General features: G+C 49.7%; 1 protein-coding gene across 2 annotated transcripts in view; it reads right to left on the bottom strand.

Annotated features, from left to right (window-relative positions):
- smg1 (SMG1, nonsense mediated mRNA decay associated PI3K related kinase) overlaps positions 1-26,595 on the bottom strand; it is an 84,340-nt gene that overhangs the window by 20,313 nt on the left and 37,432 nt on the right. The window contains exons 22-42 of one of the 2 annotated variants that reach the window (XM_023957921.1): positions 24,688-24,849; positions 24,453-24,610; positions 24,002-24,135; positions 23,619-23,930; positions 22,929-23,064; positions 22,667-22,817; positions 22,067-22,187; positions 19,386-19,622; positions 17,060-17,211; positions 10,444-10,576; positions 10,224-10,368; positions 7,078-7,216; positions 6,422-6,640; positions 6,168-6,348; positions 5,908-6,069; positions 4,766-4,980; positions 4,205-4,359; positions 2,464-2,686; positions 928-1,174; positions 402-631; positions 54-299 (exon numbers count right to left, since the gene is read on the bottom strand). In XM_023957921.1, coding sequence (XP_023813689.1) covers positions 54-299; positions 402-631; positions 928-1,174; positions 2,464-2,686; positions 4,205-4,359; positions 4,766-4,980; positions 5,908-6,069; positions 6,168-6,348; positions 6,422-6,640; positions 7,078-7,216; positions 10,224-10,368; positions 10,444-10,576; positions 17,060-17,211; positions 19,386-19,622; positions 22,067-22,187; positions 22,667-22,817; positions 22,929-23,064; positions 23,619-23,930; positions 24,002-24,135; positions 24,453-24,610; positions 24,688-24,849 — 3,858 coding nt within the window. The remainder of the gene's footprint in view (positions 1-53; positions 300-401; positions 632-927; positions 1,175-2,463; positions 2,687-4,204; positions 4,360-4,765; positions 4,981-5,907; positions 6,070-6,167; positions 6,349-6,421; positions 6,641-7,077; positions 7,217-10,223; positions 10,369-10,443; positions 10,577-17,059; positions 17,212-19,385; positions 19,623-22,066; positions 22,188-22,666; positions 22,818-22,928; positions 23,065-23,618; positions 23,931-24,001; positions 24,136-24,452; positions 24,611-24,687; positions 24,850-26,595) is intronic. The other variant, XM_023957922.1, reaches the window with a different exon arrangement.

The following is a 26,595-nucleotide window of genomic DNA, read 5'->3' on the forward strand; positions in this document are numbered from 1 at the left end:
GAAGCTTCTTTAAATGAAACCAGTAAAGAGGGGGATCAACTCCATCAAGCTACCTGTGTGACCCCCCACCACTCGCTGGGTGTGGTGCAGGAGCACCACAGCTCCTTTGCCAGGAGGTTAGATGGCGTGCTCTCCATCAGCTCCTTCAAGACATCCTTCATGACGCTCAAAGGCCAGTCTCGACGCGTCAGATCCAGACTCAGACCCACCGCCTTCAGTGCCGGTCCGATGCGGCTGTAGTACAGCTCGCTGGGCCGAGGAACCAAAGGTACCGGCTGCTGAGGAAATGTGTCCTGGGTCTTGGAGAGAGACAAAAATTCTATTCAAAAGTGCCTGTTCTGCAAATCATTAGTTCTTCAGAAGTCCACAGTGAGTGGCTCCGGTAGAGCAGGTAGGCCCACCTTCTGGGACTGCAGCAGCGCCTCCCTCTGCTGCCAGCGTTTGTACAGCCCAAACAGCGGAGTGGCTCCGTCCACCCACTGGATCAGGCCGGACCGGGTACCCAGGGGCGTGACGGAGTAGTGGCGAGCATGGAAATGAGGCCGCTCCTGCTGGTTGATCTTGGTGAACATGGTGTTGACGATGGACAGGAACTGCATAATGCGCTCATCCAGGTGCAAGTCCTCCAGACCTGCAACAGTTTAGACCGCCCATTACTTCTGCTCCCACTGACCATGTGATGCACGGTTCATGAATCCTCCGGGATGACGTTGTCCTGGTCCAGATTCTGCAGTCAGACCTTCAGGAAGCTGTTGGCCTTTCAGTCATGTCAGCCAAAAACCGGAGGCTCAGCTTTACAGACGAGCTGGTTGGTCAGGAGGATTTCTGTCTGTTTGTACCGAGTTGCTCTTGCCTTACTGATCTGAGCACCTGAAGAAAAACGTGAATATTTAAAGTCTACAGTGACGGCCGTGACCTCGTTCTTACCTTTGAACAGATACGGGTAATTGCGTCCGTCTGAACCCAGAAAGAAGAGCTTCTTGGGCTTGGTCTTGGTGGGAAGAATGGTAATGGTGTTGCCCACGCTCTGTATGGTCACTGCGTCTGAGGCCGACGCCTCCCCAGGAAGGGCCATCTCTGTGGTCGTCATGGACGCCAGCCGAGGGCTGATCTCATCCAGGTGCAGCTGGTAGCTGGCCCGTTTCTGAGCTCGCTGCTGCAGGCTGATCATGACCTGCTCCACAAGCACAGCCGGGTCAGCAGAGACAGTCAGGTGCATCAGTATGGAGGGATATTTCTGCCACCACGTTGTTGCACGTGAAAATATTAAATATTTGCTTTTCAAAAATGTTTTATTCTGCTCTGACATTTTTTTGTCTTGCTTTTAAAAAACACGTTTTTGCACTTTTTTCCAATCTTTGATTTTGCTCACATAAGTTTCAGTTATCAGTTATCAAACAGCTGCTGATTGGTCCAGATTCTAACCAATCAAATCGCCGTATTTATCTAACATGGTGTCTGCTACCGAGGCTCAGAAACCAAACCAGCTCTTTTTACCCTCAATTTTTTTTTTGGATAAAGACGTTTTTAAAAGTTTTTTTTTAACAATAATTCATATTTTTTTTTAGCATTGGTAAGATTGAACATTAAAGTAAGATTTGTGAATTTATGGCAGAGAATCTCAAGAAACTGTAAAGTTTATGAACAGCAATAATAAGCAAAATAATGATGGCTCACCACAGGAGACTAAATGTATTTAACAGAAGAAGCATTTTTAACTTTTATGTTCATTTTCACAGTGTCTCATGTTTTAGAACTCGTGAGCGTTTGTCCAAAGTTTAAAAAAATTAGTCTTCAAAAATGCTATTTTCTCTTAATATTTCCACATTTATTGATTAAAATAAAACAATAGTTCAGATACAAATCTTAAAAAGTGTAACTTCCAGCTGGACGGAGTCGGATCTTGGACGTTTTTTTTCTGCTGCAGACATTTTAAACACGTTGGTCTCTACACTGACATGAATAAATACTAAAGCCTGTATTATTTTAGCTGCTTTGCTGCTCCTTCTGGGTTTTACTCTGAGATAAACGGGCCAGAATGGTTGAAAACGTTAGAACCCCATTCAACAGAACCGACACAAAGTCCATGTCTGCCTCCAAGCACCGTCAATATCAGACAGAGACACCGGATTGGTTAGAATCTGGACCAATCAGCAGCTGTTTGTTGGCAGCTTTGTGTTGTCCAAATGAAACTTTACTCAGCAAAATCAAAGATGGGAAAAAAGTGAGATTTGACACAACGTACGCGAAAACGTGTGTTTTGCAAACGCAAAAATAGTTTCTGAAAGCAAAAAAAAATTGACAGCAAAATAACAAATAATTGAAAAGCATATATTTAATATTTTTACTTGCAACTTCGAAAGTTTTGTGTGCAACGTGGTGGCAGAAATATCCCTGCATACACCAGCCGAGTCAGGCGTGTCTGTCGTTCTGACCAGTGCACACAAAGACTTGCAGGCACACCTGTTTGAAGGGAAGCCAGCTGCTAGCTGGGTTGGCGGGGTTGGTGGGGTTCCTCAGGTGTTCCAGGGCAGAGGCGATGGCGTCTCCATAGGTCTGCTGGAACCACGTCTCATGGGGGGTCTCCGCCTGAGCGGCTGTGATGCTGCAGACGTGATCCAGGGCAAAAACCACGGGGCGCATCAGGGCAGAGTGCTTCTCACGCATGATGGCAACTTTTTCATCCCTGCAGGGCCAGAGGTCACAAACATGTTAATCACACTGCATCTGTTTTCTGATCTTTCTTTAGTCCACTAACATAACTCTTCAGGAGTGATGCCCTCAGGTCCAGGACATGTGCATGGATCAGAAACCCGGTTCATGTTGTAATGCCCACACGGTTGATGGTGTTGGAAGAAAATGGGATAAATAAAGCTGATCTAAACCAGATGGAGTTTGTTTTCCTGACAAATAAAGCTCAATAAATGGGTTCACTTGACTGTCAATCAGACAATATTAAACTGTTGGAATGTGGAGTAGCCTATGTGTGAGCGACCATCGCCATGAAACACCTGGAAGGAGGTTTCAGACAAAAGGATGTGGATGACGGAGAGCGTCCTGCAGCTCCGTCAGGACCGCCAACATGCTGACGCCTAAACTCACATCAATCAGGGTTTGGAGCCGATATTGACTTCCAGTAAAAGTCAACATACTGGACTCAGAGTGTAGAACGTCACAAACACCAACAATCAACTCTGCTGTAAAAAACAGGTGAATAGAACACCAAGAAACAGTATCAGCATCAGCAGCTTCTCATTGGTTTGTCAGGTGACATTAAAAGTTCCCTGAAAGTTTCCAGAGTAAATAAAGTCAAACTTCAGCATAAATAAAACGACGGATCTTTGGGAAAAGATGGAAAAAGAGCAGGAAGATTCTGGGCTGCAGCGTCTTAGAAGGTCACATGGAGATGTTCAGGAATCAATCAAAGTTTAAACTGAGAAACATGTGAGGTTAAAGCAGCCGTAGGTCCAGTTAACCTTTAACCTACCCAACAGAGACCCCCCCCCCCCCCCCCCCCCCCCCCCCAAAAGACTTTTCTGCTGCTCACAGCCTTCGGCCAGTAAAACACTGTTTTTATTTCGTGCTCCACCGGTTGGTTGAGCAGGCAGGTAAAGGGTTAAACGGCAGAGATTGTGGTGCAGCGCTCAAACCACGGGGCAGATGAGGGGGGAGCTGCAGTTGAACCTCTGAGGCGCTCGCTCTGCTTTTTAAATATATTTTATGAACTTTTTCTCAAATATTCATTTAATGTGCGGTTAACGACATTAAAGACAGTTAACCGCACATGTAGAGTGGGGGTCATGGGTCAAATGTAAAATGCTGTCCAGAAAACAGCTGAACTCAGAGGATCAGAGCAGAAATTACAGTCCTAAATCTCTTTTCCTGCCATCCTAGTGACACATGGCCACAGTGAGCAGCAGCAGACGTCATCATGAAGAGTCGGCTGTGACGCTGCAGAAGCAACAGAGCCTTCTGGTTGTATTCAAATAGCGGTTCATGTTCTCTAAAGACAGTCAGTGGATGCCGGTTTCAGACCCTGTGGAGGATTTGCTCGTGTTCTTCATGTTGCTTCAGTTTTGCAACAGAACCACCATGTTTGAGAGCAGAGGAAACCTTCTGCATTCGGTCTGTTTGTGATAAACATTGGTGTAACAAAAGAGAGATGGAGCTGGACAGCGGGCCGGCTTTGGGTCTCCAGTCTCACCTGCGCAGTGTGTTGTTGTTCTGCACCCGCTTGACCTCGTCCTCCAGCTGCTGGATCCTGCGCAGAACGTGCATGTGCTGCTGCTGCAGGACGCCCAACCACAGCTCGTCCCACAGAAGCGTGATCCTGCGCAGTTCCCCCACCAGCTGCTGTACCTGCAGCACAGCAGAGCCTCAGCAGGGGGAACTGCCATGCAGTAACCTATTTCTCAAGCTATGATCAGAATGAATGAGAAGAACTGGAATAAAACTACAGTCATGCAAATAAAACCATGTTAGTATGCAGGAAACCATCTGCAATGGTGCATCTCCACCATCTTTGTCACCATGCAGTCATGGTGTGAGAAAACATTTGCCGTCATGTCTGTGTGAAAGAAGGAACGGCGTGATGAGGACATCTGCCTGGAAGACAACCGTGCACTTGAACTAGTCTGAGGTCTCTGGCAGGTTTTAGGGACAGGTTGTCAGGTGAGTCTCTGCTTCACACCGTTTCCCATCACTAGCTGAATCTGCAGAGCGGCACCGTACTGCCGTCTGCCTCCATGTCCGCTCAGCGGCTCACCTGAAGCACCATGGTGGGGTTGGCTGCAGACAACTTCTCCACGATCTTGCTGTAGCAGTCCTGCATCATGGCCTGATCCTGACTGGAGCAGGTCGCCAGCTCCTCTGACGCTCCGGCCTGTGCCCCACTCTCCAGCGGATCCTCGTCCTCCCCGGCCAGGTCCTCCTCCTGCATGCTGCCCAGGAAGGTGGGCAGGGCTGGGGGCATCTTCGCGCCTGTTGACACATCTTCAGTGAGCGGACGGATTCTAAAGCTTTTGGCCCCAATCCGATTTAAAAAAAACAATAAATGTTAGTCCCTGTTCTAATTTTATCATTTAACACTGAAACGGAGAAAACTTCTGCAAAGTCGCTTCAACAGTCAGGAAAAAAACAAACTTAACTAGTAACTGAATCTTTAGATCTTCAGAACTATCAACATTATTGATCTTATGATTCAGATCTCCATCAAAATTCCTCAAAATTAATGGGAACTTTCCTCCTAAACGAAATTCACGACAAGCTCAAATCAACGTATAATTGACGAGTTTCCGGCCTTTGAGAGATTAGGATTTCATTTTATAGTATTGGATCATCTTCTCCCAGAGTCTGCTCTGCAGCCGGAGGGCGCCGTTCTCGCCGTCTTTTTCTGTTAAAATCCTGTCACAAAAACCTCAGTTTAAACAGAGTGAATGGGTGTGTGTTTGTGGACATTCTACCCTGCGACAGACTGGCGACCTGTCCAGGTTGTCCCCTGCCTTCGCCCACAAGTGGCCGGGATAGGCTCCAGCAGCCCCGTGACCCCGAAAGGGAAAAACGGTCAAGAAGATGAATGAATGTTTATAATATAATGTGTTTGAAATAATCTCTGATCAAAATAACAGAAGGATAAATATCCCATCACTGATGGGGACACAGCCCCCACTGGGACACTAGGTGATGGTGATGATGATTCTTCAGCTGGTGGTGCTGTGATGGTTTGAATGGATTCATGGTGACCAAAGGCAGAGCTATTTGCTTCTGTGGACTACAGGCCAGGCCAACAGACACGCATCCTCTTTGTTATTTCTCCATCCAAGAGGATTAGCAGCCCCCACCCCCACAGCCTTTAGAGCAGCCGGATCTTTTACAGAAATGGAACCCATATGGGTCAGAAGTACCAACCTGCAGTCTGGGCCTCCCCCCCCAGGGAGATGGAGCCCACAATAGCTGGATAGAGAATGAGATGGGGGGAGTCCTGAGCCACGCGACACAGAAGGCTGCATATGCTCTGCCGGATGTAGGCCTCAGGGTGGTTGAGGCGGGAAAACAGCTGAGGAATGATACCTGAGCAGGAGAGAAAGGCAGACAGATGGAGCATTCGGCTCAGAAGCCCCTCCATGTCAAAAACACGTCTGGAACCCAGAGCTCTGACCCCCACTGACCTCTCCAGGGTGCAGTAGGAGTGGACGCCAGGCCGAGCTCCAGCCCCTCTCTCAGCTCCCCAGCATGCTTCACCAGCAGCCTGAGGAGGCGCAAGGTTGCCATGACAATGACATCGTCGTTGCTCTGTTTGCTGCTGTGACATGACAGCAGGAGCTTTGGGTCGTCTTCATCCACGTGAACCTGAAGCACAGAGCGGGTGATGAAGATGAGGAGGCCCCCCATGAACTCAGTTTTACAGTGTCTGCAGCTTCACCTGTCCAGCGTTCAGCTTGAGGAAGGTGAAGTAGGCGTGGCAGGACACACGGTACAGACCAAAGATGCGATCGACCACGCGTCTCCACACTTGGATCAGGCCGTCTGCGAAGAGCTGACCGGCCTCCCCCAGCCAGGGGCAGGAGGTGGTGAGCTGCCGCCATATCACGTCCACCATGTCGTCCCCACTGTCGTCCTGCTGAAGAGCCATGTCCTCGTCCTGGAACACACGTGTAGCTGAGACACCGGCACGCAAAGCAGATCCAGCCGTCGAGATTCAAATCTAATTTACGTTAAAAGGTGTCAATCAGATCTGATGGAGGAGCAAAGGCGCCATGCAGCCCACTGCTCTGTGTAAAGTCCCACAGTAGTAATAATAATAATAATAATAATAATAATAATAATATAGAATAATTGTGTCTTCTTTTCCCTAAAATAATAATAACGATGATAATTAAGGTTTTTGAGTGTAGTACTCTAAAGGGCTATTCTAGAAGGTCTGGTACTGAGTACAGGTGAGTACCGGTCCACTCAAAACACGGCTGAAGGGTCCTTTTACAGAGCTCCGCCCACTCAACGCTCAGCGTCCTCTTTGGATCGGTCTGTGCGTTTTTGTCATGGATGAGAACTGGCACGGCTCAGGTAATGCGATCCCACCTGGATGCCAGTTGGATGACACATGGCCTGGCCCAGAATGCTAAAGATGGCCTCCTTGTCTTCATCGCTGGTGGTGACGGGCAGCAACTCCTCGATGTCCTTCTTTTCTTCGGGAAGGAGGGGCAGACCCTCCCCCTGACTGATGAATAAAGAAAAGTCAGTCGTCAGCAAAGTTGGAAGTAACGTGGTTCAAGTATGACAGTGTAATCTAATTACTTTTATCCACGCTACAACGCTGTTATAGTTATTTCGTATAAATTGTGGTGCGCTAGTTCACGGTTTATTGATGTGGTGTAATCAGCCTCAAGGGCCTCACATCCACAAGGGTCGTCTGTGAGTCCTCTGTGTGTGTGTGTGTGTCTGTATGTGTGTCTTTTGTGTGTGCTTGTCTCTGTCACTAGTCGTAGTTCCATGTGCAAAATATCTCGATGGGATCAACGGTTAGATTAAAATCCAACCGTGTCCATGGAGCCAGAAAAACATTTCAGATTAGAACAAACGTTCACATGGTCACACTTTCATGAGCAGTAGTGATGAAAATACTGGAAGAGGAAATGAGTCCTGATGTAAACAAACTCAGCTGCCATATACATTCATGCAGCAGCTCTGTAATATACGAGACGATCTTCTAAATGTGCTTTTATTAATGTGATGAATATTATGAAGCGGCTGTTCGCTCATCATTTTATTTTTAATCCGTGCTTTTTCTGTGGAAGAACGGAGCTGGAAGAAGGGTTCAGAGAGGCTAACACGTGCTAACAACATTTAGCCTTTGATGAACATAAATCCATGTGGGAAACGCTGCAATCTGCATCTTGGCTGAACGTAAATATGTGGAATAACATCAGCCTTTATTTAGTCGGGACACGACTGGAAACACAAATCCAGGTGATTGTTTGAACGGTTTCTAAGGACTGAGCCACATTTCTGCTTTAAGCTCACACACCGCCCCAAACTAGCCGCTGTGTGAGCCGACGGACCGAGCTCTGCCCGGTTCTACCGGGAGACCCGGTTCTCCTGAGTCCGGCTGCTTGTTCACATAGAGCTGCGGGACGGATGGCAGTCCGAAGTCTTCCACACGTAACAAAGCATCCTCCCCTCCCCTCAAACACAAAGCTATACGTCCGGCTGCTCTGCTCAGAGACACGGTTCACTCGGTCCACCTGCAGCCGGGCCCAGACCGCGCTGGATCCTTACATCGTCGGGGGGCACAAAGCAGTCCTCCTCAGCGCCCTCTCTCTGGGGAGAAGCGAGGAGCCCGCGGGGCGAGGTGCAGAGGTCCCCGCGGAGCAGCCGGTTGGTCCTGTTTGAGCTCCAAAGCTTCTCTGGAGCCAAAACGTTAAACCAGAGCAGAAGTGACACACGACCAGAATGAACCGTTTCCACGAACAACGATGGGATCAACTATCGACATAACCCGATCCAAACGAGTCTGATGGGGGCAGACTATTCTGAACGGCGTGTTTACATGACGCATTTTTTTCCCATCAGGCGTTCATTCCGATTACTTTTGTCCGTGTAAACGCAGCTTGTGAGTCTGTGTGCGTGTGTATGTGTGTGCGTGGATCTCTTGTGTATGTGGGCCTATGTTTTCGCGCGTCTCTGTGTGAGAGAGAGAAGTAGTCGTTCTGCTGTCATGATTGGTTGAGGAGTCAGGTGGGCGTGGCAAGTTTACATCAAATTGACGTCGTGTCCTGGAACAAAGACTATATGGACGTCTGTCTCCAGCTATTCTAATCTACTGAAGCACCGAGACGCCACCCAGAAGCCACCAGAGCTGCATCTCCTGCAGCAGCGTGTGCTCCGGCGACAAAGGGGCGCCACTAAACCAGAAACTTGCACAAAGCGTGTTGTGGAAAACGCGCTCCTTCTGTCCACCTGTAACACAAATCCACCTTCAAAAGAAAGTCCATCCAGACGCCATAGGAGACCTGGAACATGCTAGTACTAGAAACCTTTACGTTCCCTCAATGTCTTTCTGTAAAGTTCATGGTCTTTTTTCTGAAGGAGCGTGTTAAAGTTCAGGTGAAGGTCAATAGAAGACTGAATTACTTAAGACTATTTCAATTCTAATTTAGGACCTAGCTTAGCCAACAGACATGCTAACACTACATAGTGTAGGAACAACAACAATCATTGTTCTAAATGCTTCTTATGAATATCATAATCTGAAGTATTGTTTCAGAAACACAAATCAAACTGTCTTTATCACATCGTGGCCTTGGTAACAAACCAGAAGTGTTTTTTTTAACTTTAACAAAAGCTACCATCCTCTTCACGACATCAAGCCTTTGTTCATCATGGTGGCTCATGGCCGCACCAGATGACCTCTGACCTGACTGTCAGCGTGGCGCTGCACGTGAAAGGCACGTTTCGTTCCTCGCGGCGCATCCTTGGTGATACCAGAGCCGGCATCATTTGCAGTGGCAGGAGAGGAGAAGAAAACCGTTTCTAGTGGCTGTGCTTCTGGCTCTGCACGTGAGGTTCAACGGCCTTGAACCTCGCGGTTTTCTGCAGACCGTGCTTCATAAGGGTTTCCACTGACCGCTCTGAACCACTACAACCATCCACATGTTCAAGTCCTTTCTCCAAGAATGTACACGTTCCCAATTTCCCACACCAGCGAGCTAATGTATTATCATATTTCGTTATTTTGTCATTCTTGCATTGAAATGGTAACGCTTCAATTTCATTGTAAAATGACAATAAAAGCAAATCTATCTATCTAAACGAATTAGCTAGCTGAGGTTAAACGCCACCATTTCATGACCAACGCGGCCTAAACGCATTTGATCTTAGTGACAGAAGGTCACAAGCACAAATATAAGACCCACTCATCACTATTTACAACAACTGAATGCTTCTAAACATCCTTGGTGGAACTTTACCAGCAGACTAGAAGAGTCACTTTCATGAAGAATTGTACTTTTGGTCATGTCTGCATGCAGCTGAGGAACAATATTACATGTATGGCTGTATTTTAACACACTTTTCAAACTGCAGTTACTTTGATGAACTCATTTACTCTTTTGGGCGATGTAACTAGTAACTAAAGGGACTTTTTTAGCATACGATGCCCAGCACTGGTGTTCAGTGACTTTCCTGCAGCTTGGAGCTGCAAAAGAACAAAGAGTGCGTCTCTTTACCTCGCGTTGTCCACCACCTTCCTGCCCCAGCGGTAAGCCCAGCTGGCCAGGGCCGCCCAGGCCTTGGCCACTTCTGGAGCCAGGCCGGTGGAAAGCTGGAAGAGCTGGCCCAACACGAAATCCGCCTCTCCCACCCCGACATGAACTGCAGGGGGAACGTCACAGGGGGCAATTTAACAGAAGGGAGGCCTGCGGCGTGGATCTGCACAACGTCACCTACCAGAGGTCTTTGCAGCTATGTGGGCGGGGCCTTGGTCCCCCAGAGGAACCTCCAGCAGAGCAGCAATAGTCTGGCCCAAAGGGGACATGCTGCCCAATGCCGGCGAGTTCACCGCTCCGCATTTCCTCACCACCTGAGAGACAACGCAGCAGTTTAACAGCAACTCCAGGTGGAGCGAAACGTATTCATTCACCCCCACTGTGCACGTTCTAGTCATTCACCCCCGCTGTGCACGTTCTAGTCTATCACCCCCACTGTGCACGTTCTAGTCTATCACCCCCACTGTGCACGTTCTAGTCATTCACCCCCACTGTGCAGGTTCTAGTCATCACCCCCACTGTGCACGTTCTAGTCTATCACCCCCACTGTGCACGTTCTAGTCTATCACCCCCACTGTGCACGTTCTAGTCATTCACCCCCACTGTGCAGGTTCTAGTCATCACCCCCACTGTGCACGTTCTAGTCTATCACCCCCACTGTGCACGTTCTAGTCATTCACCCCCACTGTGCACGTTCTAGTCATCACCCCCACTGTGCAGGTTCTAGTCATCACCCCCACTGTGCACGTTCTAGTCATCACCCCCACTGTGCACGTTTTAGTCTATCACCCCCACTGTGCACGTTCTAGTCTATCACCCCCACTGTGCACGTTCTAGTCTATCACCCCCACTGTGCACGTTCTAGTCATCACCCCCACTGTGCACGTTTTAGTCTATCACCCCCACTGAGCACGTTCTAGTCTATCACCCCCACTGTGCACGTTCTAGTCTATCACCCCCACTGTGCACGTTCTAGTCATTCACCCCCACTGTGCAGGTTCTAGTCATCACCCCCACTGTGCACGTTCTAGTCATCACCCCCACTGTGCACGTTCTAGTCATCACCCCCACTGTGCACATTCTAGTCATCACCCCCACTGTGCACGTTCTAGTCATTCATCCCCACTGTGCACGTTCTAGTCATCACCCCCACTGTGCACGTTCTAGTCATCACCCCCACTGTGCACGTTCTAGTCATCACCCCCACTGTGCACGTTCTAGTAATTCACCCCCACTGTGCACGTTCTAGTCATTCACCCCCACTGTGCAGGTTCTAGTCTATCACCCCCACTGTGCACGTTCTAGTCTATCACCCCCACTGTGCACGTTCTAGCCTATCACCCCCACTGTGCACGTTCTAGCCTATCACCCCCACTGTGCACGTTCTAGTCTATCACCCCCACTGTGCACGTTCTAGTCTATCACCCCCACTGTGCACGTTCTAGTCATTCACCCCCACTGTGCACATTTTAGTCATTCACCCCCACTGTGCACGTTCTAGTCATTTACCCCCACTGTGCACGTTCTAGTAATTTACCCCCACTGTGCACGTTCTAGTCTATCACCCCCACTGTGCACGTTCTAGTCTATCACCCCCACTGTGCACGTTCTAGTCAATCACTCCCACTGTGCAAGTTCTAGTCATTCACCCCCACTGTGCACGTTCTAGTCATTTACCCCCACTGTGCACGTTCTAGTCATTTACCCCCACTGTGCACGTTCTAGTCTATCACCCCCACTGTGCACGTTCTAGTCTATCACCCCCACTGTGCACGTTCTAGTCAATCACTCCCACTGTGCACGTTCTAGTCATTCACCCCCACTGTGCACGTTCTAGTCTATCACCCCCACTGTGCACGTTCTAGTCTATCACCCCCACTGTGCACGTTCTAGCCTATCACCCCCACTGTGCACGTTCTAGCCTATCACCCCCACTGTGCACGTTCTAGTCCATCACCCCCACTGTGCACGTTCTAGTCTATCACCCCCACTGTGCACGTTCTAGTCATTCACCCCCACTGTGCACATTTTAGTCATTCACCCCCACTGTGCACGTTCTAGTCATTTACCCCCACTGTGCACGTTCTAGTAATTTACCCCCACTGTGCACGTTCTAGTCTATCACCCCCACTGTGCACGTTCTAGTCTATCACCCCCACTGTGCACGTTCTAGTCAATCACCCCCACTGTGCACATTTTAGTCATTCAACCCCACTGTGCACGTTCTAGTCATTTACCCCCACTGTGCACGTTCTAGTCATTTACCCCCACTGTGCACGTTCTAGTCTATCACCCCCACTGTGCACGTTCTAGTCTATCACCCCCACTGTGCACGTTCTAGTCAATCACTCCCACTGTGCACGTTCTAGTCATTCACCCCCACTGTGCACGTTCTAGTCATTCACCCCCACTGTGCACGTTCTAGTCATTTACGCCCACTGTGCACGTTCTAGTCATTTACCCCCACTGTGCACGTTCTAGTCATCACCCCCACTGTGCACGTTCTAGTCATTCACCCCCACTGTGCACGTTCTAGTCATTTACCCCCACTGTGCACGTTCTAGTCATTTACCCCCACTGTGCACGTTCTAGTCATTCACCCCCACTGTGCACGATCTAGTCATTCACCCCCACTGTGCAGGTTCTAGTCATTCACCCCCACTGTGCACGTTCTAGTCATTCACCCCCACTGTGCACGTTCTAGTCATCACCCCCACTGTGCACGTTCTAGTCATTTACCCCCACTGTGCACGTTCTAGTCATCACCCCCACTGTGCACGTTCTAGTCTATCACCCCCACTGTGCACGTTCTAGTCATTTACCCCCACTGTGCACGTTCTAGTCATTTACCCCCACTGTGCACGTTCTAGTCAATCACTCCCACTGTGCACGTTCTAGTCATTCACCCCCACTGTGCACGTTCTAGTCATTCACCCCCACTGTGCACGTTCTAGTCATTCACCCCCACTGTGCACGTTCTAGTCATTTACCCCCACTGTGCACGTTCTAGTCATCACCCCCACTGTGCACGTTCTAGTCATTCACCCCCACTGTGCACGTTCTAGTCATTCACCCCCACTGTGCACATTTTAGTCATTCACCCCCACTGTGCACGTTCTAGTCATTTACCCCCACTGTGCACGTTCTAGTCATTTACCCCCACTGTGCACGTTCTAGTCATTTACCCCCACTGTGCACGTTCTAGTCTATCACCCCCACTGTGCACGTTCTAGTCTATCACCCCCACTGTGCACGTTCTAGTCAATCACTCCCACTGTGCACGTTCTAGTCATTCACCCCCACTGTGCACGTTCTAGTCATTCACCCCCACTGTGCACGTTCTAGTCATTTACCCCCACTGTGCACGTTCTAGTCATTTACCCCCACTGTGCACGTTCTAGTCATCACCCCCACTGTGCACGTTCTAGTCATTCACCCCCACTGTGCACGTTCTAGTCATCACCCCCACTGTGCACGTTCTAGTCATTTACCCCCACTGTGCACGTTCTAGTCATTTACCCCCACTGTGCACGTTCTAGTCATCACCCCCACTGTGCACGTTCTAGTCATTCACCCCCACTGTGCACGTTCTAGTCATTACCCCCACTGTGCACGTTCTAGTCTATCACCCCCACTGTGCACGTTCTAGTCTATCACCCCCACTGTGCACGATCTAGTCATTCACCCCCACTGTGCAGGTTCTAGTCATCACCCCCACTGTGCACGTTCTAGTCATTTACCCCCACTGTGCACGTTCTAGTCATCACCCCCACTGTGCACGTTCTAGTCATTCACCCCCACTGTGCACGTTCTAGTCATTTACCCCCACTGTGCACGTTCTAGTCATTTACCCCCACTGTGCACGTTCTAGTCATTTACCCCCACTGTGCACGTTCTAGTCAATCACTCCCACTGTGCACGTTCTAGTCATTCACCCCCACTGTGCACGTTCTAGTCATTCACCCCCACTGTGCACGTTCTAGTCATTCACCCCCACTGTGCACGTTCTAGTCATTTACCCCCACTGTGCACGTTCTAGTCATCACCCCCACTGTGCACGTTCTAGTCATCACCCCCACTGTGCACGTTCTAGTCATTTACCCCCACTGTGCACGTTCTAGTCATTTACCCCCACTGTGCACGTTCTAGTCATTTACCCCCACTGTGCACGTTCTAGTCTATCACCCCCACTGTGCACGTTCTAGTCTATCACCCCCACTGTGCACGTTCTAGTCTATCACCCCCACTGTGCACGTTCTAGTCAATCACTCCCACTGTGCACGTTCTAGTCATTCACCCCCACTGTGCACGTTCTAGTCATTCACCCCCACTGTGCACGTTCTAGTCATTTACCCCCACTGTGCACGTTCTAGTCATTTACCCCCACTGTGCACGTTCTAGTCATCACCCCCACTGTGCACGTTCTAGTCATTCACCCCCACTGTGCACGTTCTAGTCATCACCCCCACTGTGCACGTTCTAGTCATTTACCCCCACTGTGCACGTTCTAGTCATCACCCCCACTGTGCACGTTCTAGTCATTCACCCCCACTGTGCACGTTCTAGTCATTTACCCCCACTGTGCACGTTCTAGTCTATCACCCCCACTGTGCACGTTCTAGTCTATCACCCCCACTGTGCACGATCTAGTCATTCACCCCCACTGTGCAGGTTCTAGTCATTCACCCCCACTGTGCACGTTCTAGTCATCACCCCCACTGTGCACGTTCTAGTCATTTACCCCCACTGTGCACGTTCTAGTCATCACCCCCACTGTGCACGTTCTAGTCATTCACCCCCACTGTGCACGTTCTAGTCATTTACCCCCACTGTGCACGTTCTAGTCATTTACCCCCACTGTGCACGTTCTAGTCAATCACTCCCACTGTGCACGTTCTAGTCATTCACCCCCACTGTGCACGTTCTAGTCATTCACCCCCACTGTGCACGTTCTAGTCATTCACCCCCACTGTGCACGTTCTAGTCATTTACCCCCACTGTGCACGTTCTAGTCATCACCCCCACTGTGCACGTTCTAGTCATCACCCCCACTGTGCACGTTCTAGTCATTCACCCCCACTGTGCACATTTTAGTCATTTACCCCCACTGTGCACGTTCTAGTCTATCACCCCCACTGTGCACGTTCTAGTCTATCACCCCCACTGTGCACGTTCTAGTCATTCACCCCCACTGTGCACGTTCTAGTCATTCACCCCCACTGTGCACGTTCTAGTCAATCACTCCCACTGTGCACGTTCTAGTCATTCACCCCCACTGTGCACGTTCTAGTCATTCACCCCCACTGTGCACGTTCTAGTCATTTACCCCCACTGTGCACGTTCTAGTCAATCACTCCCACTGTGCACGTTCTAGTCATTCACCCCCACTGTGCACGTTCTAGTCATTTACCCCCACTGTGCACGTTCTAGTCATTTACCCCCACTGTGCACGTTCTAGTCATCACCCCCACTGTGCACGTTCTAGTCATTCACCCCCACTGTGCACGTTCTAGTCATCACCCCCACTGTGCACGTTCTAGTCATTTACCCCCACTGTGCACTTTCTAGTCATCACCCCCACTGTGCACTTTCTAGTCATCACCCCCACTGTGCACGTTCTAGTCATTCACCCCCACTGTGCACGTTCTAGTCATTTACCCCCACTGTGCACGTTCTAGTCATTTACCCCCACTGTGCACGTTCTAGTCAATCACTCCCACTGTGCACGTTCTAGTCATTCACCCCCACTGTGCACGTTCTAGTCATTCACCCCCACTGTGCACGTTCTAGTCATTCACCCCCACTGTGCACGTTCTAGTCATTTACCCCCACTGTGCACGTTCTAGTCATTTACCCCCACTGTGCACGTTCTAGTCATCACCCCCACTGTGCACGTTCTAGTCATTCACCCCCACTGTGCATGTTCTAGTCATTCACCCCCACTGTGCACGTTCTAGTCAATCACTCCCACTGTGCACGTTCTAGTCATTCACCCCCACTGTGCACGTTCTAGTCATTCACCCCCACTGTGCACGTTCTAGTCATTCACCCCCACTGTGCACGTTCTAGTCATTTACCCCCACTGTGCACGTTCTAGTCATTTACCCCCACTGTGCACGTTCTAGTCATCACCCCCACTGTGCACGTTCTAGTCATTCACCCCCACTGTGCACGTTCTAGTCATTTACCCCCACTGTGCACGTTCTAGTCATTTACCCCCACTGTGCACGTTCTAGTCTATCACCCCCACTGTGCACGTTCTAGTCTATCACCCCCACTGTGCACGTTCTAGTCAATCACTCCCACTGTGCACGTTCTAGTCATTCACCCCCACTGTGCACGTTCTAGTCATTCACCCCCACTGTGCACGTTCTAGTCATTTACCCCCACTGTGCACGTTCTAGTCATCACCCCCACTGTGCACGTTCTAGTCATTCACCCCCACTGTGCACGTTCTAGTCATCACCCCCACTGTGCACGTTCTAGTCATTTACCCCCATAATAAACATTTGGTCATAAAACTGCAGTTCCTTTCACTACTTTGTTATATAGGCTTAGATGTTTATCTGAGGAAAACCAAATACTTATTTTACCAAAGAATTATCTGATTTTTCACATTCAAAGTCCCACTATGGGATTTCCTGGAGTCTTTCCCCCTTCTGTCCATCATAGTTGAAGTGTAACTCTGATGGACATTACTGCCCTCTCTCGTCTTTTTAGGTAGATAATGTGGGGGCTGACGAGATCTTTGCTTTGCCCCCCATTGTTTTTTATTGGTAATTCCAACACAGACGTGCCTGTTTGAGCTGCGGCGTCATGTCCTTCCACTCCGCCTGCAGCCACTTGCAGAGGGTGAGCAGAGAGCGGCTGGCGGCGCCTTCGTTCTTCCCACTGTGGCAGTAGGACAGCGCGGCCCGGCTCAGCATCTCCATGGACGTCAGGGACTGACCTGCAGACACAGACGCCACAGTGAGGACGGCCTTTACCGAGCGGACTTCTGTAAGAACCCAAACTGAACTGAACTATCCTGCATTCAAACACAGATCAGTCTACTGCAGGGGTCGGGAACCTTTTTGGCCAAGAGAGCCATAAACGTCACATATTTTTAAATGTAATTTCGAAAGAGCCATACAATAATGTAGCGTCTCTTTCCCACACTGAGGCACGGAGACTTAACTCTTTTAAGGTTCTTTATTCTGGTTACTGCAGGCTGTAACAAATGCCGTAAATTAATTCAGCAGCTCCTCAATCTCTCCCGCAGAGACGAGAGAGAGCGCTTCTCCCAACTTTATATTCCCCCCTCCCGCTCCAGCCCTCCCATTTCCCTTATTCGGCCCATAGCTGAACCCCATTGGTCCAAACTACCTAACAACAGGCTGAGTGACAGAACTGAGAGCCAATCAGATCTCTGCTTGATGCGATCAATGAACTCCAGAACTTTTAACGCGGCCCAACAGCCAAGTCCAACTCAGTCCGCGACAATATGTTTAAAACTAAATATACAAATGAATGTGTGCATTTGATGTAATTTCAACATTTTTAAAGTACAATAAGTCTGTGGATTCTTTTTTAATAACATTGTTATGCTGTTGCTAATAAATGATGAGTATTTCTCGTGGTAGTTTTGCTGATGGTCTAGTCTGGTTGATACGTGGTGAGTTTCTGCTTCATGCAGGCGTTGAGACTTTAAACGTGATCGTAGTCTGAATGTTCTGTAGATGTGAGACAGACATGGAGCCAAACACACACTCACACGCTGCAGTGAGTGACAGGCAGCGGGTTTTACGTTATTACAATCCCTGCGCGGTTCACCTTACTGACCGAGCCCCCCACCCCCTCTGCTTTCTCCCTCACACATCCCGTCCCCGCATCTGCGCGCTCTTTCTCAGAGACGGGAGCGCACAGTTTTAGGCACGGCAATTCACAGGTTTACGGCTGGTACAAACTCTGTGAAATAATAGATAATAGTAAAGTGATAATGCTGGCGCAGATCCTTCTCTCCAAGCACCGATACTACTGTGCGCCTCTGGCATCGCATCGCGCCCGAGAAGGACTGGTCTAATGAAAAAAAAAGTATATTTAAAGATTTGTCTGCGAGCCACATGTGACCATCAAAAGAGCCATATATGGCTCGCGAGCCATAGGTTCCCGACCCCTGGTCTACTGGAACGTTTCACACCTGACCTGAAGTGACCCCTTAAAAAAGCATTGAAATTGTTAGAATAAAATATGTCCAACACAAGAGGCCCTCAGCTCTCATCTGTTTGCCTAGCTGTTGGACAGGACAAGTTAAAAAAAAAAAAAAAAAAAAAAAAAAAAAAAAGCATTGATTACATTTGTTTTGCATGAAAGCTTCATTTAAAGTTGAACTTTAACCACATTATTGCTGGTTGATCAATCGGTGCCATTGAAGCTCTGTGCAACAGAATTTTAGTGCCAACAGTGTTTTAATGTCTCCTTATTCACCCAGGAAAGAGTCTGTTGCTGTGAGTTTACAGAAAAACTATCATCTATAGGTCCCAGCAGCAGATCCAACAGGAATCTTTCCTCAGACCTGGATAAGAAAGCCTGTTTTTACCATCATTTTAGAAGACTAAACTAGACTAGACTAGACTAGACTACAGTACAGTAGAGTACAGTAGACTAGACTAGACTAGACTAGACTACAGTACAGTAGAGTACAGTAGACTAGACTAGACTAGACTAGACTACAGTACAGTAGAGTACAGTAGACTAGACTAGACTAGACAAGACTACAGTACAGTAGAGTACAGTAGACTAGACTAGACTACAGTACAGTAGAGTACACTAGACTAGACTACAGTACAGTAGAGTACAGTAGACTAGACTAGACTAGACTAGACTACAGTACAGTAGAGTACAGTAGACTAGACTAGACTAGACTACAGTACAGTAGAGTACAGTAGACTAGACTAGACTAGACTAGAGTAGACTAGAGTAGACTAGACTAGAGTAGAGTAGAATAGAGTAGAATAGAGTAGAATAGAATAGAATAGAAATTGCGTTTAAAGATCATTTGGTCTCTCCAGGAGAGACGTCAACCTTAAGTGTTTTGGCGGCAGCCATCGATGAGGGTTTGGGCTGTGGAACCATGATCCTCACCTGCAGCTCTCAGGACCTTGGCCTTTTCAATCTGAACCTCTGGCCCCCATTTCTCCCCCAGGGTTCCCTCCAGCCTGATCTGCCTGAAGGCCTTACTCCGCTCCAGGTCTTCCTGCCCCCCTTCGCTGCACTGGCTCAGCAGACGGGTCGCCAGGGCAATGTTCCCCCTTTTCCGGGCAAACTTGACTGCAGTCAGGCAGAGCTCCGTGAGATGGCCTTCGATGGAAGAGGAGAAACCTGGAAAAGCAGATCAGACGATGAAGCTGTGGCGTGGCGAGGCTGACGATGGGTGGATTTTCACTCCTGTCCCACCGTCGTGGCGGTCAGAACTAACATGGACAACAATCAAGAACAATGTAGGAAGTGTATGGCTGGGTTTATAAAAACGTGGAGGTTTCTCTGTTCATACATGTGCACACATTTAAGGGAACCATTTATCACCATATTATATTTTACAAACTCATATCAATAAATGTATTATTTTACGTCCAAACTGACCCAACACTACCTAATAGGTTTCCTCTAGGGGTGTGTATCTGTGATACGATACGTATCCCACTATTGTACCGGAACACATTTCCTTTTCTTTTTTTTAATTATGACTTAGAAAAAACTCTACCTGAACATTAATACGTCTTTGATTGTAATAAGAAGGTAACATTCAGTATATTTAATGATCACTATGTCAAGCACTGCAACTGTGTCTCATAGAGAAGCTGCTGTTACCAAAGCAAATTCATTGTGCTTTTAATTTGGTAACTTCAAATATTCAAAGGGAACAGTCAACATTGTCTGATTTCCACAACAAAATATATTTCAGTCTAAGAAAAACAATAGAATGAATGTGTCTGAACCCATAATGTTCTAAAAGTCTGATGGAGGAAATCAAGTTTCCAACATTAATGTAGATCCTCCAGGAGACTGAACAGTGATTCAACAGTAAAGGGAGAAAAATAAAAACACTAATTCTATCCAGAAACATTAAAGTGATGATGATGAGGCAGCCTGACAGGATGAAGAGCTTTAATGTGGCTCAGATGCTTTGTTTCTAGGGCTGCAGCTATCGATTCTTTTTGTAATCGATTAATCTAGCACTTAATCGATCGATTAATCGAGTAATCGGATAAAACGATTTGTGTGTTTTTGAACGACCAAAACAAATCTTGCATAACAAAAATGATGTGGTTGTAAAATGAACAAGCATTTGATTTTAAAGATCCGCTCTGATGCAAATGTTACTTTTGGTGTTTTTAAGTTGGTCTTGAGAAGTGGCGGAGCTAGAACATTTTGTATGTGGGGGGGGGAGACAGAAGACTTTGAAAGGGTGCCACAACACCAAAATGGAAGGCCTTTAAAAATAAAAGAATCAGAAGTACATATTTGATCATTATCATTGTTTATATTTCGAGTAAAAATAATGCTCTTGTTATTTTTGCAATGCTTAAAGAAGCCTCGCGGTCCGCCGAAAGGCGAGCTACCGCCTGTCCCAGCCCCTGCCTCTCGGCGCCCCCTCGATGCTCTTAGCTGAGTGTCCCGCGGGGTCCGAAGCGTTTACTTTGAAAAAATTAGAGTGTTCAAAGCAGGCCCGGTCGCCTGAACACCGCAGCTAGGAGCTCTCGCCGCCTGCCGAGGCGCCCCCCACTGTTCACGCGGAGGGGGCGCGGAGTGGCTGACACCACCACTCGCTCGCTCGCTCGCTCGCTCGCTGCCGGTGGCACGCGCGGATCCCGCGCCTAAGGGTCGGGGTTCCAGCGGTCGCGCAGATGTCTTCTGTTCAGATGCTGAATGGAAGATGTGCTGTTGTGGTATGCCAGCTCTATTTTGCAGTAGAGACACTGCACCTTGTTCTCTTCTTTATTAAGTGTGTAATGATCCCACACTTTAGACAATTTCTGCCGTTTATTTATAGATCTATTCTCCGCCATCGCGCCAACTAAATTCAAAAGGTCCGTGTGAATAAACGGTCCGTGTGACACAATCAAATCCCTGCGCCGCGCGTGTAGTGCACGTCATAGGAATTTAACGAGGCTTCGAGGCAGAGTTTGTGCCTCGAGGAATTTTTGTAATCGAGTAACTCGAGTAACTCGAGGAATCGTTTCAGCCCGATTTGTTTCCATGACCGTCTGCTCTGCAGCTGCTGCTCCACTTTCTCACACGTGGAAGTAAACACGGACTTCACCGCTCATCGCCACGACGATGGCCTTTTTCCAGAGCGTTGGACACATCATTGTCATCCATCAGAACTAGAATCTATAGCTGGGAGGTTCTGCAGAAGTGGCCCGCTTTGCAGCTGCACAGTTTCATTAAGTAGTTCATGTCTCAGAACAGCAGAACAAGCTGCTTCTCGCTGACACCATGTCGTTTTATTTGTGCTGGAGCTGCTCAAAGAGGCTCAGTGGGCGGGGCTGCAAACTAGCGGTCGGAGATTTAAGTGGAACACAAGAGTCTGTTGCTGAAGGACGATCAGAAATAATTCAATATGGTCCTGAAGGCATTTTGAATCGATCCAAGAATTGCTAAATGAACTATTGCGAAATATTGCTGAATGGATTTGTTTCCTCTAATTAGAACGATTGACCTCAAGCCGTCGACTCCATTCCCCTTTTTCATCAGTACCTCCGTTTGGATATGAAGGTGAGTGCTGACGGTGATGTGTGGGAGAGCAGTTTGGACTGCGGTACCTTTGGACGTGTGCAGCAGTTGCCTCTGGAAGGTGGAGTATCTGAGCGCCTGCATGAAGAGCTGGACGTCCTGCTGCTTACAGGAGTGCAGCGCCTCACTGCTGAGGGGGATCAGCCCGTCCTGCAGAGAGCACAGCTGAGTCACCATTAACCCTCCCCAGAGGAAAGCCTTCACCTAAAAGCCCTCTGCAAAGCCGAAAGTAGGCCAGAGGAGGTTGTCCAACCAGAAAACAGAATTTGAAATAATTAGCACTGATAAGCCATTCTGGTAACCTAAAAGCCTGTTAGCTGGACAGACCTGGGTGGCATGGAAACAGAAGAAATCACTTAGGAGGCTAGAGACAAACCAGTTCCAGATCCAGTCATTCAATGGTCCAAATAAACTCAACTGGCCTGAATAGACACCACCGTCCCATTCAACTACAAACATTTCAGACGGTCCCGTTCTCGGACGGCTCCGTTCTCAGACGGCAGGATTCTTCCTCTTTATATCCATTCATGAGGTTCTGTGGTTGTATGGGGTTTGGAAGGAACCATCTTCTTTCCTACGTTCCCTGACAGCTTTTACAGAAAGCACAGAGGTGCGCGGGGGAAACTTACGTCCTGGCCCGTCAGCGTGCTCTCCAGGCTGGTGGCGCAGTGGAGCTGCAGGGTGGACTGAGTGGGAAGGCCTGGAGACAGCGTGAGGGTGGAGAGGCGCAGAGGACCGAGGCAGATCCTCCCCGTCTGCTTCAGGCAACGCACCAAAGTCCTGCAAACACAGAGAAGCTCTGACCGGCGCTGAAGCAGGAGGAGCTGCAGGAACCGTCTGGCTCCGGTCCCACAGATCGCAGCAGAACCCAGTCAAAGAAGGCATTTATACTCGACGGTGGGCGTGGTCTTCTGCTCCTGCCGGTCTGTTCTGGTGGCGCTGACGGCGCTGCGCAGCAGCTGCACTTCGATGGCCCTCTGCAGCTCGGCGGGGTCCGGACTCAAGGAGGGCAGGAGCCTCTTCAGATCTGAAAACCAGCAGAGTTCAGGTCAGCTGATGTCTGCAGGCAGCTCCAACTGCATCAGAGGTGGATGTGTCATCAGCGTCCAATCATGATGAACACTGGAACAACAGCACAGTGAGACAGTAATAATATGGTAATAAAGTGGGTTCGTGGAATCTACCGTACGTTCATTCGGTTGAAACACATGAAAACTTAAGGAAACAAGTTTGGAGTTTTTCATCTGAGTTTCTTCCTTCAATAATTTGAGGAGAAGCTCCAGAGTTCACCCACGATTTCTACATCCAACCGTTTCCAGACATCCAGACAGACTTTTCAAGTGATTCATCTTTTTTTAAATCTCAAATGAACGGAATGGACTTCAAACACATCTGATGGTAACAACTTTTAACCTTTAGAACGCAGGAGCTGGATCTAAAATGACGTCAGATTTTGTTCTTTTGTTTGGCGTCTTATTTTGCTAAAAAGAAATGTCTTGTGGTGTCTCCTACATTAAGATCCATCCTTAAACGGAGAGCTGGATGTCTGCTGCACAACCACCCACAGTTTGGTCCACATACCCAGCTTGTCCTTGGCGCCAGACAAAGAGCTGTAGTCCTCTCCGGGCAGCAGGTCCAGCTGTGCTCCACACTCTTCCATGTCTCCATCCTCGAAGCAGCTCAGAGCCCGGATGTAGTTGAGATCGGTCCTCAAGGTGATGCTGACGGGGTTGGTGGAGTTCTGCTTGAGGGTGTTGACCGTAGCCTGCCACTCCTTCACAGAGCTCCAATCACAGAGCGCCATGTAACACTGGCAGGCCTTGTTAGCAAGGAAGTTGATGACCTCAGGGGAGCACTCGGCAGACTTCAGCAGCACCGTCTTCCTGCTCTCACCTGCTCAGAGGAAAGATTTCAGCTCCCGTGCGGCGCCCCCAGCAGCTGAACCAATCATCTGACAGGATTACCGCTGGAGGAGTGCTTGGGACTGCTGACGCTGCTGGACAGTTTGAGCAGACAGCTTGGAGAGGTTCTGATGCTGCAGTCCATCCCAGTGATGGCAGACAGCTGATCCTGGTACTCCAGAGCTGCTTTCTCGAACCTGAACATCAACACAGCAGCTTACAGAGCACCAAGGGAGGGCTGCTAGAGCCGGGGTTTGAACCTTTTTTGAGCTAAGGTTCTTTCGCTTTTAAACAAAAATTACTAACTAGAAACATCAGCAACCAATAATGCAAAAAAATTTTTTATCTATAAAGTCGTTCTAAAAAAAATCAAATAAACAAACACAAATCTGAGGATCTTTGTTATTTTGACAGCTCAGTGGGAAAAAATGTTAGACCGCTACGCTGAATCATTTCCCACGCAGCCCTGATGACCCGTCGTGCACTGCAGCACGAGTGGGGGGGGCATTCTCACCTGCCCTCTGCCTGCAGAGCCACAGACGACACCCAGCCAAGACTCTTCCCACAGGTCTGCAGGCTCCAGGCCGCCAGTCCCTGGATGGCCTCGGGACAGCGCAGTTCACACAAAGCCTCCACCATCAGGGCCAGAGGAACCTCCAGCTCCAGAGCCTGCTAAGCAAAGCAACCGGGCAGTCATCTGACCGCAGCCCAAGCTCTGACCGTCACGCAGCAATCCTCCGTGCACTGACCTGAGAACTGCTGCTCCTAAACTCGGCCAACAGGTCAAAGCCGTGGCGAACAGTGACCGCAGGCTGGCCAGACAGAAGCCCCACCCTCATCAGGGCCAGGCGAATTCTGGTCAGCCAGTCCTGGCAGGTCTGACGGTTGGTGTAGAAAAAGGTCCTGATTGCCTGAAACCCAAACAGTCCATGTTTGACAGAAAGGCTACAAAGGCTGAACAGAACCTCAGGATGCTGCTGGACTCAAACCGGTCTTTTAGAAAATGCTGCAAATAGTTGAAATTAAATGATCATTTGTGTAACTTTAGACACACCAGGACATTCCTAACAGATAAAGTAGCACACACATATATACATGCAGTGATTCTATGTCATTTAAATGACTGGATCGCTTTGGTCCATTTGCTGACTCCTGCAAGCCTGTTTTTACCATCATTTCCTGAAAAATACTAACTCCAAGCTTAAGAACATTTGCCTCATGTGCGGGTGAAACCACACAGAGGCACAGGTGAGCCCACACAGCGACACAGGTGAGCCCACACAGCGAGACACAGGTGAGCCCACACAGCGGCACAGGTGAGCCCACACAGCGGCACAGGTGAGCCCACACAGCGGCACAGGTGAGCCCACACAGCGGCACAGGTGAGCCCACACAGCGGCACAGGTGAGCTGACACAGCGGCACAGGTGAGCCCACACAGCGGCACAGGTGAGCCCACACAGCGGCACAGGTGAGCTGACACAGCGGCACAGGTGAGCCCACACAGCGAGAGCTTCTCCAGAGCCCACACAGCGGCACAGGTGAGCCCACACAGCGGCACAGGTGAGCCCACACAGCGGCACAGGTGAGCCCACACAGCGGCACAGGTGAGCCCACACAGCGAGACACAGGTGAGCCCACACAGCGGCACGGGTGAGCCCACACAGCGAGACACAGGTAAGCCCACACAGCGGCACAGGTGAGCCCACACAGCGGCACAGGTGAGCCCACACAGCGGCACAGGTGAGCCCACACAGCGGCACAGGTGAGCTGACACAGCGGCACAGGTGAGCCCACACAGCGGCACAGGTGAGCCCACACAGCGGCACAGGTGAGCTGACACAGCGGCACAGGTGAGCCCACACAGCGAGAGCTTCTCCAGAGCCCACACAGCGGCACAGGTGAGCCCACACAGCGGCACAGGTGAGCCCACACAGCGGCACAGGTGAGCCCACACAGCGAGACACAGGTGAGCCCACACAGCGGCACAGGTGAGCCCACACAGCGGCACAGGTGAGCCCACACAGCGGCACAGGTGAGCCCACACAGCGGCACGGGTGAGCCCACACAGCGAGACACAGGTGAGCCCACACAGCGGCACAGGTGAGCCCACACAGCGGCACAGGTGAGTCCACACAGCGGCACAGGTGAGCCCACACAGCGGCACAGGTGAGCCCACACAGCGAAACACAGGCGAGCCCACACAGCGGCACAGGTGAGCCCACACAGCGGCACAGGTGAGCCCACACAGCGGCACAGGTGAGCCCACACAGCGGCACGGGTGAGCCCACACAGCGAGACACAGGTGAGCCCACACAGCGGCACAGGTGAGCCCACACAGCGGCACAGGTGAGCCCACACAGCGGCACAGGTGAGCCCACACAGCGGCACAGGTGAGCCCACACAGCGGCACAGGTGAGCCCACACAGCGAGACACAGGTGAGCCCACACAGCGGCACAGGTGAGCCCACACAGTGAGACACAGGTGAGCCCACACAGCGGCACAGGTGAGCCCACACAGCGAGACACAGGTGAGCCCACACAGCGAGACACAGGTGAGCCCACACAGCGAGACACAGGTGAGCCCACACAGCGAGACACAGGTGAGCCCACACAGAGGCACAGGTGAGCCCACACAGAGACACAGGTGAGCACACA

This window comes from Oryzias latipes, chromosome 8 (genome assembly GCF_002234675.1).
Source record: "Oryzias latipes chromosome 8, ASM223467v1".
In the NCBI taxonomy this organism is placed as follows: domain Eukaryota; kingdom Metazoa; phylum Chordata; class Actinopteri; order Beloniformes; family Adrianichthyidae; genus Oryzias; species Oryzias latipes.